At 42.3% G+C, this 20635-nt stretch overlaps 1 protein-coding gene across 3 annotated transcripts in view; it reads right to left on the bottom strand.

The window, feature by feature from the left end:
* The window catches only part of LOC116354436 (low-density lipoprotein receptor-related protein 1-like), a 224550-nt gene that overhangs the window by 32661 nt on the left and 171254 nt on the right, over positions 1-20635 (bottom strand). For all 3 annotated transcript variants that reach the window (XM_031794590.1, XM_031794591.1, XM_031794592.1), the window contains exons 45-61: positions 20258-20450; positions 19768-19893; positions 17056-17184; positions 16704-16823; positions 15425-15538; positions 14259-14408; positions 13862-13984; positions 13480-13596; positions 13181-13309; positions 12512-12634; positions 11236-11376; positions 10719-10906; positions 7722-7905; positions 7280-7365; positions 5157-5276; positions 4662-4849; positions 734-939 (exon numbers count right to left, since the gene is read on the bottom strand). In XM_031794590.1, the coding sequence (XP_031650450.1) occupies positions 734-939; positions 4662-4849; positions 5157-5276; positions 7280-7365; positions 7722-7905; positions 10719-10906; positions 11236-11376; positions 12512-12634; positions 13181-13309; positions 13480-13596; positions 13862-13984; positions 14259-14408; positions 15425-15538; positions 16704-16823; positions 17056-17184; positions 19768-19893; positions 20258-20450 (2437 nt within the window). The remainder of the gene's footprint in view (positions 1-733; positions 940-4661; positions 4850-5156; positions 5277-7279; positions 7366-7721; positions 7906-10718; positions 10907-11235; positions 11377-12511; positions 12635-13180; positions 13310-13479; positions 13597-13861; positions 13985-14258; positions 14409-15424; positions 15539-16703; positions 16824-17055; positions 17185-19767; positions 19894-20257; positions 20451-20635) is intronic.

Here is a 20635-nt window from a genome sequence, read left to right as displayed (position 1 = left end):
CACCTGTACCATGTCAGATATACAGTTGAAATGTATTACATTTAGAGTTTGCATTCCAATATTACACTTTATATACATCACAGAAGACAACAAAACTGTTCAGCATAGTAACGGCAGATTTTTTTGTGTGTTTTTTAAAATAATGTTGAAAAATATAAATAACATTCCACCCATGAGGGCATTAGAGGGCGATTTGGTCATCTGACTGCAAGAACGGTGTCCACCTACAAAACCAAAATATTTATTTGCTTCAGGCAATGGGAACCATGGTCAGGTCAGGACAAGGCCCACACATACAGAACACACACAGAATTTTGGATCCCAACTCTACTATGAAACCTCCATGAAGACAAAGACATGGGCGAGGAGATAAATCATCTGAAGGCATGCTTTGTGTGCAACGTACTCTAGTGTCAAACTGAGGTTTGTGAATGTGAGGAATTCAAATCAGGAACTTCCTCTGTATCCCTGCATTGTTCTGCATGGCTGATTGGCTGACAGTAATTATGTATTGTTCTAAGTTTGGTAACAAGGTATTCAGACGTCATCCATGTGAGATCCTCATCAGTAGTCTGACAGAACAACAGTCTTCTTTCTCTCTCTCTGTCCATTGGGCAGAATTACATAATTACATAATTACATAATTACATAACTTATTATGCGACAGAGGTTTGATGTTCCATGAAAGCAATTGTAATATAGTAATCTCTCTGTCTATGACAATATACATTACCCGTGTGTCTGTTACTCCCGTCCAGGCTGGCGAACTCTATGTAGTCCTCTCTGGCGTCGGCCCAGTAGATGCGGTCATTGATTAAGTCCAGAGTGAGGCCGTTGGGCCAGGTGATCTTATCCTCTACGATCACACTTCTGTTGGAGCCGTCCATCCCGATCCGCCCTATATGCGGGTTGTCCCCCCAGTCTGACCAATACAGGTACCTGATGAACAGGACAGGGGACAGCATCATATTACACCATTACATCAGCATCACATTATTACACCATAACATCAAGATCACATTATTACACCATTACATCAGCATCATATTATTACACCATTACATCAGCATCCCATTATTAAACCATTACATCAGCGTCACATTATTACACCATTACATCAGCATCCCATTATTACACCATTACATCAGCGTCACATTATTACACCATTACATCAGGATCACATTATTACACCATTACATCAGCATCATATTATTACACCATTACATCAGGATCATATTATTACACCATAACATCAAGATCACATTATTTCACCATTACATCAGCATCATATTATTACACCATTACATCAGCATCCCATTATTAAACCATTACATCAGCGTCACATTATTACACCATTACATCAGCATCCCATTATTACACCATTACATCAGCGTCACATTATTACACCATTACATCAACATCCCATTATTACACCATTACATCAGCATCATATTATTACACCATTACATCAGCATCCCATTATTAAACCATTACATCAGCGTCACATTATTACACCATTACATCAGCGTCCCATTATTACACCATTACATCAGCGTCACATTATTACACCATTACATCAGGATCACATTATTACACCATTACATCAGCATCATATTATTACACCATTACATCAGGATCACATTATTACACCATTACATCAGGATCACATTATTACACCATTACATCAGCATCACATTATTACACCATTACATCAGCATCACATTATTACACCATTACATCAGCATCACATTATTACACCATTACATCAGCATCCCATTATTACACCATTACATCAACATCCCATTATTACACCATTACATCAGCGTCACATTACTACACCATTACATCAGGATCACATTATTACACCATTACATCAGCATCATATTATTACACCTTTACATCAGGATCCCATTATTACACCATTACATCAGCGTCACATTATTACACCATTACATCAGGATCACATTATTACACCATTACATCAGCATCATATTATTACACCATTACATCAGCATCCCATTATTACACCCATACATCAACATCCCATTATTACACCCTTACATCAGCATCCCATTATTACACCCTTATATCAGCATCCCATTATTACACCATTACATCAGCATCCCGTTATTACACCATTACATCAACATCCCATTATTACACTCTTACATCAACATCCCATTATTACACCATTACATCAGCATCACACTACTACACCATTACATCAGGATCACATTATTACACCATTACATCAGCATCATATTATTACACCATTACATCAACATCCCATTATTACACCATTACATCAGGATCACATTATTACACCATTACATCAACATCCCATTATTACACCATTACATCAGCATCATATTATTACACCATTACATCAGCATCCCATTATTACACCCTTACATCAGCATCCCATTATTACACCCTTACATCAGCATCCCATTATTACACCATTACATCAGCATCCCATTATTACACCCTTACATCAGCATCCCATTATTACACCCTTACATCAGCATCCCATTATTACACCATTACATCAGCATCCCATTATTACACCATTACATCAGCGTCACATTATTACACCATTACATCAGGATCACATTATTACACCATTACATCAGCATCATATTATTACACCATTACATCAGGATCATATTATTACACCATAACATCAAGATCACATTATTTCACCATTACATCAGCATCATATTATTACACCATTACATCAGCATCCCATTATTAAACCATTACATCAGCGTCACATTATTACACCATTACATCAGCATCCCATTATTACACCATTACATCAGCGTCACATTATTACACCATTACATCAACATCCCATTATTACACCATTACATCAGCATCATATTATTACACCATTACATCAGCATCCCATTATTACACCATTACATCAGGGTCACATTATTACACCATTACATCAGCATCATATTATTACACCATTACATCAGGATCACATTATTACACCATTACATCAGGATCACATTATTACACCATTACATCAGCATCATTTTATTACACCATTACATCAGGATCACATTATTACACCATTACACCAGGATCACATTATTACACCATTACATCAGCATCCCATTATTACACCATTACATCAGGGTCACATTATTACACCATTACATCAGGATCACATTATTACACCATTACATCAGGATCACATTATTACACCATTACATCAGGATCACATTATTACACCATTACATCAGGATCACATTATTACACCATTACATCAGCATCACATTATTACACCATTACATCAGCATCCCATTATTACACCATTACATCAGCATCCCATTATTACACTCTTACATCAACATCCCATTATTACACCATTACATCAGCGTCACATTACTACACCATTACATCAGGATCACATTATTACACCATTACATCAGCATCATATTATTACACCTTTACATCAGGATCCCATTATTACACCATTACATCAGCGTCACATTATTACACCATTACATCAGGATCACATTATTACACCATTACATCAGCATCATATTATTACACCATTACATCAGCATCCCATTATTACACCCATACATCAACATCCCATTATTACACCCTTACATCAGCATCCCATTATTACACCCTTACATCAGCATCCCATTATTACACCATTACATCAGCATCCCATTATTACACCATTACATCAACATCCCATTATTACACTCTTACATCAACATCCCATTATTACACCATTACATCAGCATCACATTACTACACCATTACATCAGGATCACATTATTACACCATTACATCAGCATCATATTATTACACCATTACATCAACATCCCATTATTACACCATTACATCAGGATCACATTATTACACCATTACATCAACATCCCATTATTACACCATTACATCAGCATCATATTATTACACCATTACATCAGCATCCCATTATTACACCCTTACATCAGCATCCCATTATTACACCCTTACATCAGCATCCCATTATTACACCATTACATCAGCATCCCATTATTACACCATTACATCAACATCCCATTATTACACCATGGCCAGCGAAGAGCCCGGATCTCAATCCCATTGAGCACGTCTGGGACCTGTTGGATCGGAGGGTGAGGGATAAGGCCATTCCCCCTAGAAATGTCTGGGAACTTGCAGATGCCTTTGTGGAAGAGTGGGGTAACATCTCACAGTAAGAACTGGCAAATCTGGTGCAGTCCACGAGGAGGAGATGCACTGCAGTACTTAATGCAGCTGGTGGCCATACCAGATACTGACTGTTACTTTAGATTTTGACCCCCCCTTAGTTCAGGGACACATTATTCAATTTCTGTTAGTCACATGTCTGTGTAACTTGTTCAGTTTATGTCTCAGTTGTTGAATCTTGTTAATACAAATATTTACACATGTTAAATAAACACAGTTGACAGTGAGAGGACTTTTTTTGTTGCTGAGTTTAGTTGTAGCCTAAATTTGGACATGTTGTCAGGAAGAATATCTGTCCTTAATATACCATTATATTTCATCATATAATGGTATATCATGTGACAAAGCTTCAGTCTCAGACCATGCAGGAGTTTCTAGTGCAGTTTCTAGTACAGTATTATATTCTGGGCTGTGCCTCTTACCCGTTGCGTACGTCCAAAGCCACAGCGCGTGGTTCCCTCAGGCCGGCGTTCACCAAGACTGACCGAAAGGTTCCGTTGAGCTTGGACACCTCGATGGTGTCCCGCCCCTTATCACACCAGTAAAGGTTCCCTCCCACCCAGTCTACAGCCAATCCATCTGGGTTACTGAGGGAGGTCCGGTGCAGCACCTGGACAAGAGCCAATCAGAGAGTCATAGACTGGCCAACAGTCCAATCACAGCCACAGGAAGGCCAACTGTCCAATAAGAGAGAAATAAACTAGCCTACTGTCTAATGAGAATCACAGACCGGGGAAATGTCCAATCCGAAAGTTACTAACAGGTCAGTTGCCCAACCAGAGAGTCACAAACAGGCCAACTGACCAATCAGAGTCACTAACAGATCAATGGTACAATCAGAGTCAAGGACTAGCCAGCTGTCCAGCTGTCCTTAGACTCAATGAGAGAGTCACAGACCGGACAACCGCCCTACTGACCTCTATGTTACTGCCGTTGATGTTCATGCGTCGTATCATGGAGCCCTGAGTGGTCACGTCTGTCCAGTAGAGCATCTGTTCTGAATAGTGGAAGTCCAGAGCCACCGCATTGTTCAGGCCCTGGTATCCACACACATACAGTTGAATTCGGGAAGTTTACATACACCTTAGCCAAAAACATTTAAACTCAGTTTCACAATTCCTGACATTTAATCCTAGTAAGAATTCCCTGTCTTAGGTCATTAAGGATCAACACTTTATTTTAAGAATGTGAAATGTCAGAATAATAGTAGAGATAATGATTTATTTCAGCTTTAATTTCTTTCATCACATTCCCAGTGGGTCAGAAGTTTACATGCACTCAATTAGTATTTGGTAGCATTGCCTTTAAATTGTTTAACTTGGGTCAAACGTTTCGGGTAGCCTTCCGCAAGCTTCCCACAATAAGTTGGGTGAATTTTGGTCCATTCCTCCTGACAAAGCTGGTGTAACTGAGTCAGGTTTGTAGGCATCCTTGCTCTCACACACTTTTTCAGTTCTGCCCACAAATTGTCTATAGGATAGCGGTCAGGGCTTTGTGATGGCCACTCCAATACCTTGACTTTGTTGTCTTAAGCCATTTTGCCACAACTTTGGAAGTATGCTTGGGGTCATTGTCCATTTGAAAGACCCAATCGCAACTAAGCTTTAACTTCCTGACTGATGTTTTCAGATGTTGCTTCAATATATCCACATAATTTTCCTGCCTCTTCATGCCATCTGTTTTGTGAAGTGCACCAGTCCCTCCTGCAGCAAAACACCCCCACAACATGAGGCTTCCACCCCCATGCTTCACGGTTGGGATGGTGTTCTTCGGCTTGCAAGCATCCCCCTTTTTCCTCCAAACATAATGGTCATTATGGTCAAACAGTTCTATTTTGGTTTCATTAGACCAGAGGACATTTCTCAAAAAAGTACGATCTTTGTCCACATATGCAGTTGCAAACCGTAGTCTGGGTTTTTATGGCGGTTTTGGAGCAGTGACTTCTTCCTTGCTGAGCGATCTTTCAGGTTATGTTGATAAAGGACTCGTTTTACTGTGGAAATAGATAATTTTGTACCCGTTTCCTCCAGCATCTTCACAAGGTCCTGTGCTGTTGTTCTGGGATTGATTTGCACTTTTCGCACCAAAGTACATTCATCTCTAGGAGACAGAATGCGTCTCCTTCCTGAGTGGTATGATGGCTGCGTGGTCCCATGGTGTTTATACTTGCGCACTATTGTTTGTACAGATGAACGTGGTACCTTCAGGCGTTTGGAAATTGCTCCAAGGATGAACCAGATTTGTGGAGGTCTACAAAATGTTTTCTGAGGTCTTGGCTGATTTCTTTTGATTTTCCCATGATGTCAAGCAAAGAGGCACTGAGTTTGAAGGTAGACCTTGAAATACATCCACAGGTACACCTCCAATTGACTCAAATGATGTCAATTAGCCTATCAGAAGCTTATAAAGCCATGACATAATTTTCTGGAATTTTACAAGCTGTTTAGATGCACAGTCAACTTAGTGTATGTAAACTTCTGACCCACTGGAATTGTGATACAGTGAATTATAAGTGAAATAATCTGTCTGTAAACAATTGTTGGAAAAATGACTTGTGTTATGCACAAAGTAGATGTCCTAACCGACTTGCCAAAACTATAATCTTTTAACAAGAAATGTGTGGAGTGGTTGAAAACAAGTTTTAATGACTCCAACCTAAGTGTATGGAAACTTCTGACTTCAACTGTACATTTTAAATTGGTTATTTGGATCCATAAATTATATTACACATGCATTCATTTTGAACTCAAATTATATTTCATTTGCAAAGGATCCAAACATTCCAAAGATCATGCTTTGGATGTATATAATGTCTGGGCACCTAGTCATGGAAACAACAGTCATAGTCCCCTTCAGTTCACTAAGCATACACACTGGAATACACACACATGCACGCAAACACAATGCATACACATTCACACTCCAGGATACAGGATACATGATACATCAGGTATCACTATCACTGATTATGAATAATCATAAAAACTGACACATGGTTAACATTTAGCTCATTGTTTCCACACAGTGCTTGTTGTCCCACCTGTTTTATCAGGGTGTAGTTGGAACCATCCAGGCTCAGCTTCCTCAGGTAGTACCGATTAGCAAAGATCAGGAACGGCTCCTCATCTGTAGAGAGACAAACAGATTGGGGAAAGCGGCTCTGTTCATGGTTGAACTTGTCACAAAGAAATACTTTTTTTTTTACCAGCTAAGTTGACCGAGAACACATACTCATTTATAGCAATGACCTGGAGACTAGTTACAAGGGAGAGGAGTGGGGATGAATGAGCCAATTGGAAGCTGGGGATGAATAGGTGGCCATAATGGTAGGAGGGTCAGGTTGGAAATTGAACCACTTACAGCTGGGCCATGTTCCTTGGCGCACACAATGGAAGACGTTTGCAAACATTTCGCAATGGAAAACGAAAATTAGACTTTGTTACTGGACCTTAAGTCCAAGACGTCCCCGCTGTTGGTCTTACCAGAGGTGGACTTGCAGATAGTAGGATTGTCCGGTCGTAGCTGGAAGCCCTCCACACAGAGACAGTGGAAGGATCCGTGTGTATTGATACAGCGCTGGGTACAGGGGTAGGACGTGGTACACTCATCTATGTCCACACACGTCTTCCCATCCCGCTTCAGCTGGAAGCCAGGGTGACACCTGCACTGTAGGGACCCAGGGGACACACAGACAACATGTCAATACAGTAGAACACTGTAGGGACCCGGGGGACAAGCAGACAACATGTCAATACAGTAGAACACTGTACAGACCCAGGGGACACACAGACAACATGTCAATACAGTAGAACACTGTAGGGACCCGGGGGACAAGCAGACAACATGTCAATACAGTAGAACACTGTAGAGACCCAGGGGACACACAGACAACATGTCAATACAGTAGAACACTGTAGGGACCCAGGGGACACACAGACAACATGTCAATACAGTAGACCACTGTAGGGACCCAGGGGACAAGCAGACAACATGTCAGTACAGTAGAACACTGTAGGGACTCAGGGGACACACAGACAACATGTCAATACAGTAGAACACTGTAGAGACCCAAGGGACACACAGACAACATGTCAATACAGTAGAACACTGTAGAGACCCAGGGGACACACAGACAACATGTCAATACAGTAGAACATTGTAGACCCCAGGGGACACACAGACAACATTTCAATACAGTAGAACATTGTAGAGACCCCAGGGGACACACAGACAACATGTCAATACAGTAGAACACTGTAGAGACCCCAGGGACACACAGACAACATTTCAATACAGTAGGTCAGTGCTGTACCAGCAGATTCACACGGTTCACCAACAGTTAATGTAGAGCAGACAGCTGAACTACAGGAGGGTGATGAGACTGATCTACAGGAGGGTGATGAGACTGAGCTACAGGAGGGTGATGAGACTGAGATCCAGGAGGGTGATGAGACTGATCTACAGGAGGGTGATGAGACTGAGCTACAGGAGGGTGATGAGACTGATCTACAAGAGGGTGATGAGACTGATCTACAGGAAGGTGATGAGACTGATCTACAGGGTGATGATGAGACTGAGCTACAGGAGGGTGATGAGACTGAGCTACAGGAGGGTGATGAGACTGATCTACAGGGGGGTGATGAGACTGATCTACAGGAGGGTGATGAGACTGATCTACAGGAGGGTGATGAGACTGATCTACAGGAAGGTGATGAGACTGAGCTACAGGAGGGGGATGAGACTGAGCTACAGGAGGGGGATGAGACTGAGCTACAGGAGGGTGATGAGACTGATCTACAGGAAGGTGATGAGACTGAGCTACAGGAAGGTGATGAGACTGAGCTATAGGAGGGTGACGAGACTGATCTACAGGAGGGTGATGAGACTGAGCTACAGGAGGGTGATGAGACTGAGATCCAGGAGGGTGATGAGACTGAGATCCAGGAGGGTGATGAGACTGAACTACAGGAGGGTGATGAGACCTGAACTACAGGAGGGTGATGAGACTGAGCTACAGGAGGGTGATGAGACTGATCTACAAGTGGGTGATGAGACTGATCTACAGGAAGGTGATGAGACTGATCTACAGGGGGATGATGAGACTGAGCTACAGGAGGGTGATGAGACTGAGCTACAGGAGGGTGATGAGACTGAACTACAGGAGGGTGATGAGACTGAACTACAGGAGGGTGATGAGACTGATCTACAGGAGGGTGATGAGACTGATCTACAGGAAGGTGATGAGACTGAGCTACAGGAGGGTGATGAGACTGAGCTACAGGAGGGTGATGAGACTGATCTACAGGAGGGTGATGAGACTGATCTCAGGAAGGTGATGAGACTGAGCTACAGGAGGGTGATGAGACTGAGCTACAGGAGGGTGATGAGACTGATCTACAGGGGGTAGATGAGACTGAACTACAGGAGGGTGATGAGACTGAACTACAGGAGGGTGATGAGACTGAGTTACAGGAGGGTGATGAGACTGAGTTACAGGAGGGTGATGAGACTGAGCTACAAAGGGGGATGAGACTGAGCTACAGATCAAATCAAATCAAATGTATTTATATAGCCCTTCGTACATCAGCTGATATCTCAAAGTGCTGTACAGAAACCCAGCCTAAAACCCCAAACAGCAAGCAATGCAGGTGTAGAAGCACGGTGGCTAGGAAAAACTCCCTAGAAAGGCCAATACCTAGGAAGAAACCTAGAGAGGAACCAGGCTATGTGGGGTGGCCAGTCCTCTTCTGGCTGTGCCGGGTGGAGATTATAACAGAACATGGTCAAGATGTTCAATGTTCATAAATGACCAGCATGGTCGAATAATAATAAGGCAGAACAGTTGAAACTAGAGCAGCAGCACAGTCAGGTGGAAGTTGAAACTGGAGCAGCAGCATGGCCAGGTGATGAGGAGGGTGATGAGACTGATCTACAGGAGGGTGATGAGACTGAACTACAGTAGGGTGATGAGACTGAGCTACAGGAGGGTGATGAGACTGAGCTACAGGAGGGTGATGAGACTGATCTACAGGAGGGTGATGAGACTGAGCTACAGGAGGGTGATGAGACAGAGCTACAGGAGGGTGATGAGACAGAGCTACAGGAGGGTGATGAGACTGATCTACAGGAGGGTGATGAGACTGAGCTACAGGAGGGTATTGAGACAGAGCTACAGGAGGGTGATGAGACTGAGCTACAGGAGGGTATTGAGACAGCTACAGGAGGGTGATGAGACTGAGCTACAGGGGACACACAGACAACATGTCAATACAGTAGAACACTGTAGGGACCCGGGGGACAAGCAGACAACATGTCAATACAGTAGAACAGGAGGGTGATGAGCCTGAGCTACAGGAGGGTGATGAGACTGAGCTGGAGGGAATCGATTATGTTGCAGAATCTCCAGGTTGTATTACACTGGTAGAAATATTGCAAACGTGCACACAAGCTACATGCAGACGCACACACACGCCCCTTACCTTGAAACCTATCTTGAGGTCCTCACAGAGCTGAGAGCAGCCACTCTGCTTGCTGTTGAGACACTCATTGATGAAGCAGTTGAGTTCGTCAGAGCCGTCACCACAGTCGTCGTTACGGTCACACAGCAACGTCTCGTTAAGACACTTCCCGTTGCGACACATGTAGGCAGAGTCATTACACTTCCTCTCTGTTGATGGAAGAAGATCCATTTAGGTTCTGCAGACTGAATAGATGATAGCTCAAACTAGAAAGGTTGCTCTACTGCAATGGCCAGAGAGAACATGAATGTGTCTGAGTCAAACTTCAATGGCTCTTTTCATTCGTTACTAAAACTAAACCTGCCAAGAAGGATGCTATGGTATTTTTAGCAGAAGCCATAGGCAATTACATTTGTTACAATGCAACAACAATATTACACACAAAAGCTGTGATATTCTGTACTGTGCATGTCTACAGTATAGATGTAGACCACAGTCTGTCTGTCTGTCTGTCTGTCTGTCTGTCTGTGTGTCTGACCTGAGTCTGTGCAGTGGGGGTTCTTGGGGACCTCGTCTGAGCGGTCCTGACAGTCAAACTCTCCGTCACACTCCCAGACCTTCTGGTTGAGGCAGCGGCCGTTGGTACAGCGGAACTCCCCTGGCCCACACGTTGGGTACTCTACAGAACAATACCACAATCACAAGTGTATTTTCGAGGGTACATTAGTTTAAATACATTTGTAACCAGGGGAACATATTTTTTGGAGAGTGCAGGACGAGAGATGCGAAGAGACAGTACTGAGGCATTTAACCCTGTTCTCTCTGCCTATCTCTCATTTAACCCCATTCTCTCAGCCCATCTCTCATTTAACCCCGTTCTCTCTGCCCATCTCTCATTTAACCCCATTCTCTCTGTCCATCTCTCATTTAACCCCATTCTCTCTGTCCATCTCTCATTTAACCCCATTCTCTCTGTCCATCTCTCATTTAACCCCATTCTCTCTGTCCATCTCTCATTTAACCCGTTCTCTCTGTCCATCTCTCATTTAAACCCATTCTCTCTGTCCATCTCTCATTTAACCCCGTTCTCTCTGTCCATCTCTCATTTAACCCCGTTCTCTCAGCCCATCTCTCATTTAACCCATTCTCTCAGCCCATCTCTCATTTAACCCCGTTCTCTCTGCCCATCTCTCATTTAACCCCGTTCTCTCTGCCCATCTCTCATTTAACCCCATTCTCTCTGTCCATCTCTCATTTAACCCCGTTCTCTCTGCCCATCTCTCATTTAACCCCGTTCTCTCTCCCCATCTCTCATTTAACCCTGTTCTCTCTGCCCATCTCTCATTTAACCCCATTCTCTCTCCCCACCTCTCATTTAACCCCGTTCTCTCTCCCCACCTCTCATTTAACCCCGTTCTCTCTGCCCATCTCTCATTTAACCCCATTCTCTCTGTCCATCTCTCATTTAACCCCGTTCTCTCTGTCCATCTCTCATTTAACCCTGTTCTCTCTGCCCATCTCTCATTTAACCCCGTTCTCTCTGTCCATCTCTCATTTAACCCCGTTCTCTCTGCCCATCTCTCATTTAACCCCATTCTCTCTCCCCACCTCTCATTTAACCCTGTTCTCTCTGCCCATCTCTCATTTAACCCCATTCTCTCTGTCCATCTCTCATTTAACCCCGTTCTCTCTGTCCATCTCTCATTTAACCCCGTTCTCTCTGTCCATCTCTCATTTAAACCCGTTCTCTCTGTCCATCTCTCCATAGGCCTTTCTCTTCTCCTCTGTTGTCATGCTGCATCACAAACACTCACCACACTCTGGGGACTCGTCTGATCCGTCAGAGCAGTCCATGTCATGGTCACACACAAAGTGCTTGGGGATACAATGTCTGTTCTGACACATGAACTCATTCTCATCACAGGTGTTGTTGTACACTGACAGAGAGAGAGACACAGAGACACAGACAGAGACACAGACAGAGACACAGACAGACAGAAAAATAAGAGATAAATAGACAGAGAAAGGGTTAGCAAACAGAGGCTATTGCAAGAATGAATGATACATACCCTTAGCAGTCTAACAATAGTCTGCAGATCCTCTGCTAATCAAATCATTAAGATGAATCATAAAAAGACAATGGCAGTCTCATGTCTTCCCATTCATCTATTAATACCCCAGCGAAATGTTGTAGTTTATAATTGGTTTCATTATCCAAACCCAATAGAGGCGTGTGACTCAAATGAGTCTTATGAGAGATTTAGTGGAAGTGTTTAATGTGTCCTCCTCCTACTCACTGAAGCCTTGATGGGTACCAGTCATATAGACACAGTTACTAAATCCACTTCAGATCAACTGTGGTGATTATTAGGACATTTGTGAATGTGTTGGGGTTGTCCTCACGCTACTCACAGCAGACAAATGCTGTTGCTATCTCACCAAACCAAAGTGCATGAACAGAACTGTAGAAGACTCCCACTCACAGCAGCCAGCCTTGATGCTCTCGTCAGCCCCGTCCAGACAGTCCTTGTCCCCGTCACACTTCCAGCGCTGAGGGACACACACATGAGTGCCGGGACACTGGAACGCCTCCGGGCTGCACGTCTTAGTTTCTATGGTGACGTAGGCGATATGAACAGGTTAGATTAAATTAAATTAAAATGATCAACAGATTTAATTTAATTTGTCTAAAAATAAAATCTATTGATCTATTAATTGACAAGGTAGACAACTGTGTCTGATATGGGCCATAGATCATATAGGTGTGGGATGAGTCACTCACTGCATCTGTCGTCCTCGTCAGATTTGTCCCCACAGTCGTTGGCACCGTCACACACCCAGTGGTTAGAGATACAGCGATGGTTCCCACACTCAAACTCAGTGGACGTACAGAACTTATCTGCAAAGACACAGGAACATTTTTATTCAACGTAATCTGGGTTACATTTGTTTCAGAATACATTTATCACCAAATTTACCACAATATATTGAAATTACTTATTTGAATGAACTATTCAACTTTGATCCCGTGGTTGTTGTGATTATCTATTGAAAACACTGTTTTGATCTTTGTGTCACTACAGTAAAGTTCAAAGTTGTGTATTATATCAGCTAAGGGAAGGACAGAAGGACAGAAGGTATCTATATAGGGCAAGTAGACTGACCACAGTGAGTCTCGTCAGCGCCGTTCTCACAGTCGTTCTCCTTGTCACAGGTCCAGCTCATAGGGATACAGCGACCACTGGGGCACGCAAAGAAGTTTACTGGGCACTTCAGCTTCTTCTTGTCTGGTAGAGAGTGTATATAATAAATACAAAATAACAGTTTTGAATATCGTATAAAGTTCTGCTATGAGTCAGACCTGTGGTACAAATAGCTATGCTTTGTTGCCTGCGCAATGTAACTAATAGAATAGTCCCAAAAGTGCATTTTGGCACTCCTAGGCAGGCTAAAGCAAATGCTCAAAGTGTTTGAAAGTAAACACATACTATTTGAACCCATGAAATAATGATTTGCTGAAAAAAAGGCCCTAAAAGGAGAAAGGCAAGATCTGTCTGTTACCTGGGCAGTTCCTCTCGTCTGAGAAGTCTCCACAGTCGTTGTTACCATCACATTTCCAGGAAGGCAGATAGCATAGTGTGGTCCTCTCACAGCTCTGGAAGGTCGCCCCCTTCACCCCCAGACGGAAGTAGCGAGAACAGTCAGTTGGCACTGGGGAGGAGGGACATTATACATCAGTGGCATTCAGTACAAGTACTTCAGTAAAAATACTTTAAAGTACTACGTAAGTAGTTTTTTTGGGGTATCTGTACTTTACTATTTATATTTTTGACATCTTTTGCTTTTTACTCCACACATTTTTCCTGACACCCAAAAGTACTTATTACATTTTGAATGCTTCGCAGGACAGGACAATGGTCCAATTCACACACGTATCAAGAGAACATCCCTGGGTATTCCTATTCCTACTTCCTACTTCCTACTGCCTCTGATCTGGCAGACCTACTAAACATAAATGCTTTGTTTGTAAAATGATGTCTGAGTGCACCCCTGGCTATCCGTAAATAAAAATAAAATTGTGGTGTCTGGTTTTCTTAATATAAGGAATGTGAAATGATTTATACTTTTACTTTTGATACTTAAGTATATTTTAGCAATTACATTTACTTTTTATACTGAAGTATATTTCAAACCAAATACTTTTAGACTTTCACTCAAGTAATATTTTACTGGGTGACTTTCACTTTTACTTGAGTCATATTCTATTAGGATATCTTTACTTTTACTTAAGTCATTTTCTATTAGGATATCTTTACTTTTACTTAAGTCATTTTCTATTAGGATATCTTTACTTTTACTTAAGTCATTTTCTATTAGGATATCTTTACTTTTACTTCAGTATGACAATAGTCTACTTTTCCAACACTGGTGACATTAGTGGTTAGTTGTGGGGGAGTATTATCTGTACATTCAACATGGAGTGTGTATGAAAGTGCATCATATCCCCTATATAGGGCCTACTTGGTTAAATAAAGGTAATGTAATTTAAAAAAAATTATAGTACACTACTACAGTCTGGGCCATGTCATAATGCACAGGGAATAATGTCAGAGGAATCCAAGCTGATCTGCAGTTCCTCATTAGTGATACAGGATGGGTCAGAGAAATAGCTTTAACGATTTTTATTCAACAGATATCCAACATGTAAAGACGGCCTGTAGACTTACAGCAGTTCATCTCATCACTGGCGTCCTCACAGTTGACCACCTGGTCACAGCGGCTGGAGTTGGAGATGCAGCTTCCATCTCGACACCGGAACTCTGCAGCTTTGCAGAGGGTCACTGGAGAACACACACACAACACAATGGATATAGTAATATGGACACACACACACACAGTCACACCATGACACACACAACACACACAACACAATGGATATAGTAATATGGACACACACACACAGTCACACTATGACACACACAACACAATGGATATAGTAATATGGACACACACACACAGTCACACCATGACACACACACACACAACACAATGGATATAGTAATATGAACACACACACAACACAATGGATATAGTAATATGAACACACACACAACACAATGGATATAGTAATATGGACACACACACACAGTCACACCATGACACACACACAACACAATGGATATAGTAATATGGACACACACACACAGTCACACCATGACACACACACACACACACACACACACACACACACACACACACACACACACACACACACACACACACACACACACACACACACACACACACACACACACACACACACCACAATGCATATAGTAATATGGACACACACACAGTCACACCATGACACACACAACACAATGGATATAGTAATATGGACACACACACAGTCACACCATGACACACACACACACACAGTCACACCATGACACACACACACACACATACACAAACACACACACAGTCACACTATGACACACACATAGTCACACCACAACACAAACGCATACAGTCACACTATGACACACACAGTCACACCACAACACACACGCATACAGTCACACTATGACACACATACAGTCACACTATGACACACATACATTAACACTATGACACACACATAGTCACACCACAACACACACGCATACAGTCATACTATGACACACACATAGTCACACCACAACACACACGCATACAGTCACACTATGACACACATACAGTCACACTATGACACACATACAGTCACACTATGACACACACATAGTCACACCACAACACACATGCATACAGTCACACTATGACACACACATGGTCACACCACAACATACACGCATTCAGTCACACTATGACACACACACAGTCACACTATGACACACATACAGTCACACTATGACACACACATAGTCACACCACAACACACACGCATACAGTCACACTATGACACACACACAGTCACACCACGACACACACACACACAGGACTTACTGTTGCAGGGCAGCTCGTCTGAGTGATCTCCACAGTCGTCAGTCCCGTCACACCAGAACATGTGGCCGATACAGCGTCCATTGATACATCGCCTGTAGCCTTTCTTACACAGACGGTTCGCTGCAGAGAGGAAGACCAGCATTAGAAGAGTTGTTCTCCAGTTGTCTTACTATGACTAAATTCTATCTCCTGAAATTAAATTGACATCCAATTTTCTTCCTTTTGTGGTACAAAGATTGACAACAGCAACACTGTGCTAACTGACAATGTAATTCAAGCCTAGATTCCGAGTACTCAGATTGCAGACATGCATTGCGCAAGCAGACACACGCTCGTACGTACACAGACTCACCGCAGTAGGACTGTTTCTCGTCTGACTTGTCCTTGCAGTGGGCCATGCCATCACAGGTCAGGCTGTAGTTGATGCAATCCCCGTTGCCACACTCAAAGTCATCCACACTACCACACAATGCGTTCAGAGCTACAGTAGTAGGACCAAGGAGAGATGGAGATAGAGTCAGCACCATGTATCCTAACCAGACTGGACCCTTTTAATAGGAATAGCCCCCTTTTTTTTCAATTTTCGCCTAAAATGACCATTTGAAATGGTACCATTTGAAAGGAAACACTTTGAAGTTTGTGGAAATGTGAATTGAATGTAGAAGAATATAACACAATAGATCTGGTAGAAGAAAATAGAAAGAACAAAACAACCAGTTTTTTCCTACCACCATCTTTGAAATGCAACAGAAAGGTCCCAGTTCTAGCCATCACTCTGGTTGTAATTCCAATGGTGTATGTGCAAAGTTCAGACGGATAACTTGAAGTATGAGCGAACTACATGACATTTAGTGTGTCACCCAGGTACATTTGGGAAAAGCATTCATATTACATTTTTCTGCAAGAATATCGTCAAATCTGTAAACTTGGACTTTCATTTAGCTTTTCCAGTATTAGTATATTAATATTATAAGTGAAATATTTGCAACACAACCAGTTTTCATAACTTCATATCTATGAATATTCTTATAATTTTTGTCCAAACTAAAAGGCATGCTGTGGCACAATGTTAGCAGGTACATTTTGCGAAAAATACAAATACAGGGTTTCTGGATACTCCCGCAAAGCACAGCTCTTTGGCTATCTAGATAGCTTTGTTTGACCCCGATTGGTGTTATTTGACAAAGTTAGAGTCGATCAAGTGAAGACCGCCCGCGCCATCGGCGTGCCATGAAGGTGTCGCTCTCTGACCAAATTTGGTGTCCAATAGGATATACTACACCCCTAATGATATAGTGAAGTCTGGTTACATTCTAGGATCTCTGAGGAATACATACAAATGTGCTTTGACTTGTTGAAACAACGTTTAGGGTTAGATTTTCACAGATTCCTTTCTTTGCAAATTGAACGAGTGGAAATACAAAATCAATCGTACATGCTATATGGACATTTTTAGGATATGAAATAGGATTTGACCTAAAAAAAGGACACTTCATGTTATCTTTGGGACCCTTCGGATGATAAATCAGATCAAGATTTCAGAATGTAAGTACACATTTCACCTTCAGAGGTGAATTTGTCAAGCCTATCGCGGTGAAAAAAGTGTTCTGTTGTTAGCTCTCCTCAAACAATCGCAGTAATAGCTACTGTAAATTGGACAGTGTAGTTATATTAACAAGAATTTAAGCTTTCAGACAATATAAGACACTTATATGTACCGACATTTGTTGTTTCTCTAAAATCTGACAAAAGGCGCTACATGATGTACAACTGTCCCGTTGACGCGTCGCCGATTCCTAATTAAACAAGGAGGTATTGAGTTTGAGTTTATTTTTATTTTTACAGGGACAGTGCACATTAATCAACATTTCAGTAAAGGTGACGGTTTTAGCCAGCCGGCTAATTTTCAACCGCAGTCCCTGGGCAGGTTATTAAAAACAATTACAATATAGACAATAGCAACATAGAACAAGCAAGACATAGCAACATAGGACAAGCAAGACGTAGCATACAGACAGAGCAACATAGGACAAGCAAGACGTAGCATACAGACAGAGCAACATAAAACAAAAAGCAGCAAGACAAAATTCATAAAAGCAACAAAGTGTTTCCACACCTCACAAGCTACAGACAACAGACAACATGGAGAGCGGCAACACACAGCTAGGGACCATGTTCACAGATCTGATTGACCTTTAGCCATGTCTTCAAGCATTTTGTGAAAGTGTGATATGTGGTGCAGTTATGTGTGTCTGATGGCAGTGTATTCCAGACATGGGAAGCTCTCACAGAGAATGCAGATTTACTAAAGGTGCTTTTCCTTAGGGGAACTATACAGTCACCTCTCATGGCAGACCTTGTGGATCTGCTGCCATATGTCTGGGTTTTCTGTTTAACAAAAATATTGAGTGGAGGGGGAGCCAGGCCATTGAGGATCTTGAATACAAGACATGCGTCGGTGTATTGCACAAGATTTTCCCAACTCAAGAGCTCATGCTTTCTAAGGATGTGACAATGATGATGGCTATTGGGCTTCCTATCAAGCACTTTGAGAGCCTGTTTGTAGACAGACTGAATAGGTTTTAATGTTGTACAGCAAGCTTGGGCCCAACTAGTCAAGCAGTATGTTAAGTGGGGGAGTATCATAGATTTGAAGTACAGTTTTGCTACCTCTGTAGTCAAACAATTTCGTATAAATCGGAAATTAGCTAGGTTGAATTTGGTTATTTGAATTACCTTTTTCACATGCTTTTTAAAAGAGAGGTTGGAATCAAGTATGATGCCAAGGTACTTAAAATCGGATACCACCCGGAGCTTCTCCCCTGACACATAGACATCTGGCTCAGTAGCATCATTGACATGTCCTTGGACTGATCAGATCATCGTCATCACAATTAGCATTTTGCTCAGTGGATTAACACCAGTCTTCAGGTCTCAGACAAGGTAGCCCTGGTTTCTACTGCTCCTCAGAGTCTGGCTTTGGAAGACTACTGCAACGTTACTCCTCGCCCAAGTATAGCGCATCCAACCAACGCTGCTCCAACTGTGCCCCGCCCCTTCTCACCTGAACAGCTGTTGTCCTCCAGGAGTCTGCGGTCTCCACGGCAACTACAGTTGACCCTCGCGTCTGAGGTGAGCAGACACAGGTCCTGACAGCCCCCGTTGTTGGTCAGACAGGGGGAGAACTCACCTGGTGAGGAACAATCGTAAACGTATTCCTTGTGTTATTATGTTTCATATTTTGTTTTTGCATTGTTGGCCCGTAAGAAAGCATTTCACTGTTATTTTACAAAGCATGTGACAAATAAAATGTAAATCTGGTTAATTCATGTTCTGTATTATGCCATGTTTTATGTTTTGTGTGGGCACAAGGACAAGTATCTGTTGCTTTTGTAAACAGCTAAGGGGGATCCTAATGAAATACCAATACCAATCAATTGATGAAAATCTATTTGCACATGATTAAGTAGAACAATTTGAAACCATCTTTCTTTCTGGTAGTTCCTCAGCATAAATGCCCCGCCCACTTTTGACCTATGAGTTCCACCACTCACAGCTGTTGGTGTCGTTGGCCACAGCGATTATTCCCATTGGCTGCTGGGGGATGTCATTTCTCAGTAACCTCATGTCTCTGCCCACAAACTTGTCAGCTCTGAGCACGGCCCTGCGGACCCAATCAGTCCAGAAGATGTAGTCCCCATACACCGCCAGGCCAAACGGATGCACTGGCTCATTCTTCACCACCACCTATGGGGGGCAGTCACATGGTTCGTAAAAAGTTGGCCACACGAAAGTGGTTGGTCTATAAACACCTGGATTAGAAGTGCTTAATTTGGACCGAAGGCACAATACTCCCACAATCAAAAATAAGATATATTTTTTTTATATGACTAAAAACAAATAAAATGGTTAGATTAGAGAAAATACATCTG

This window comes from Oncorhynchus kisutch, linkage group LG17, assembly GCF_002021735.2.
Source record: "Oncorhynchus kisutch isolate 150728-3 linkage group LG17, Okis_V2, whole genome shotgun sequence".
Taxonomy (NCBI): Eukaryota; Metazoa; Chordata; class Actinopteri; order Salmoniformes; family Salmonidae; genus Oncorhynchus; species Oncorhynchus kisutch.
Note: the sequence above shows the minus strand (reverse complement) of the source record. Positions and strands in the feature narration are given on the sequence as shown.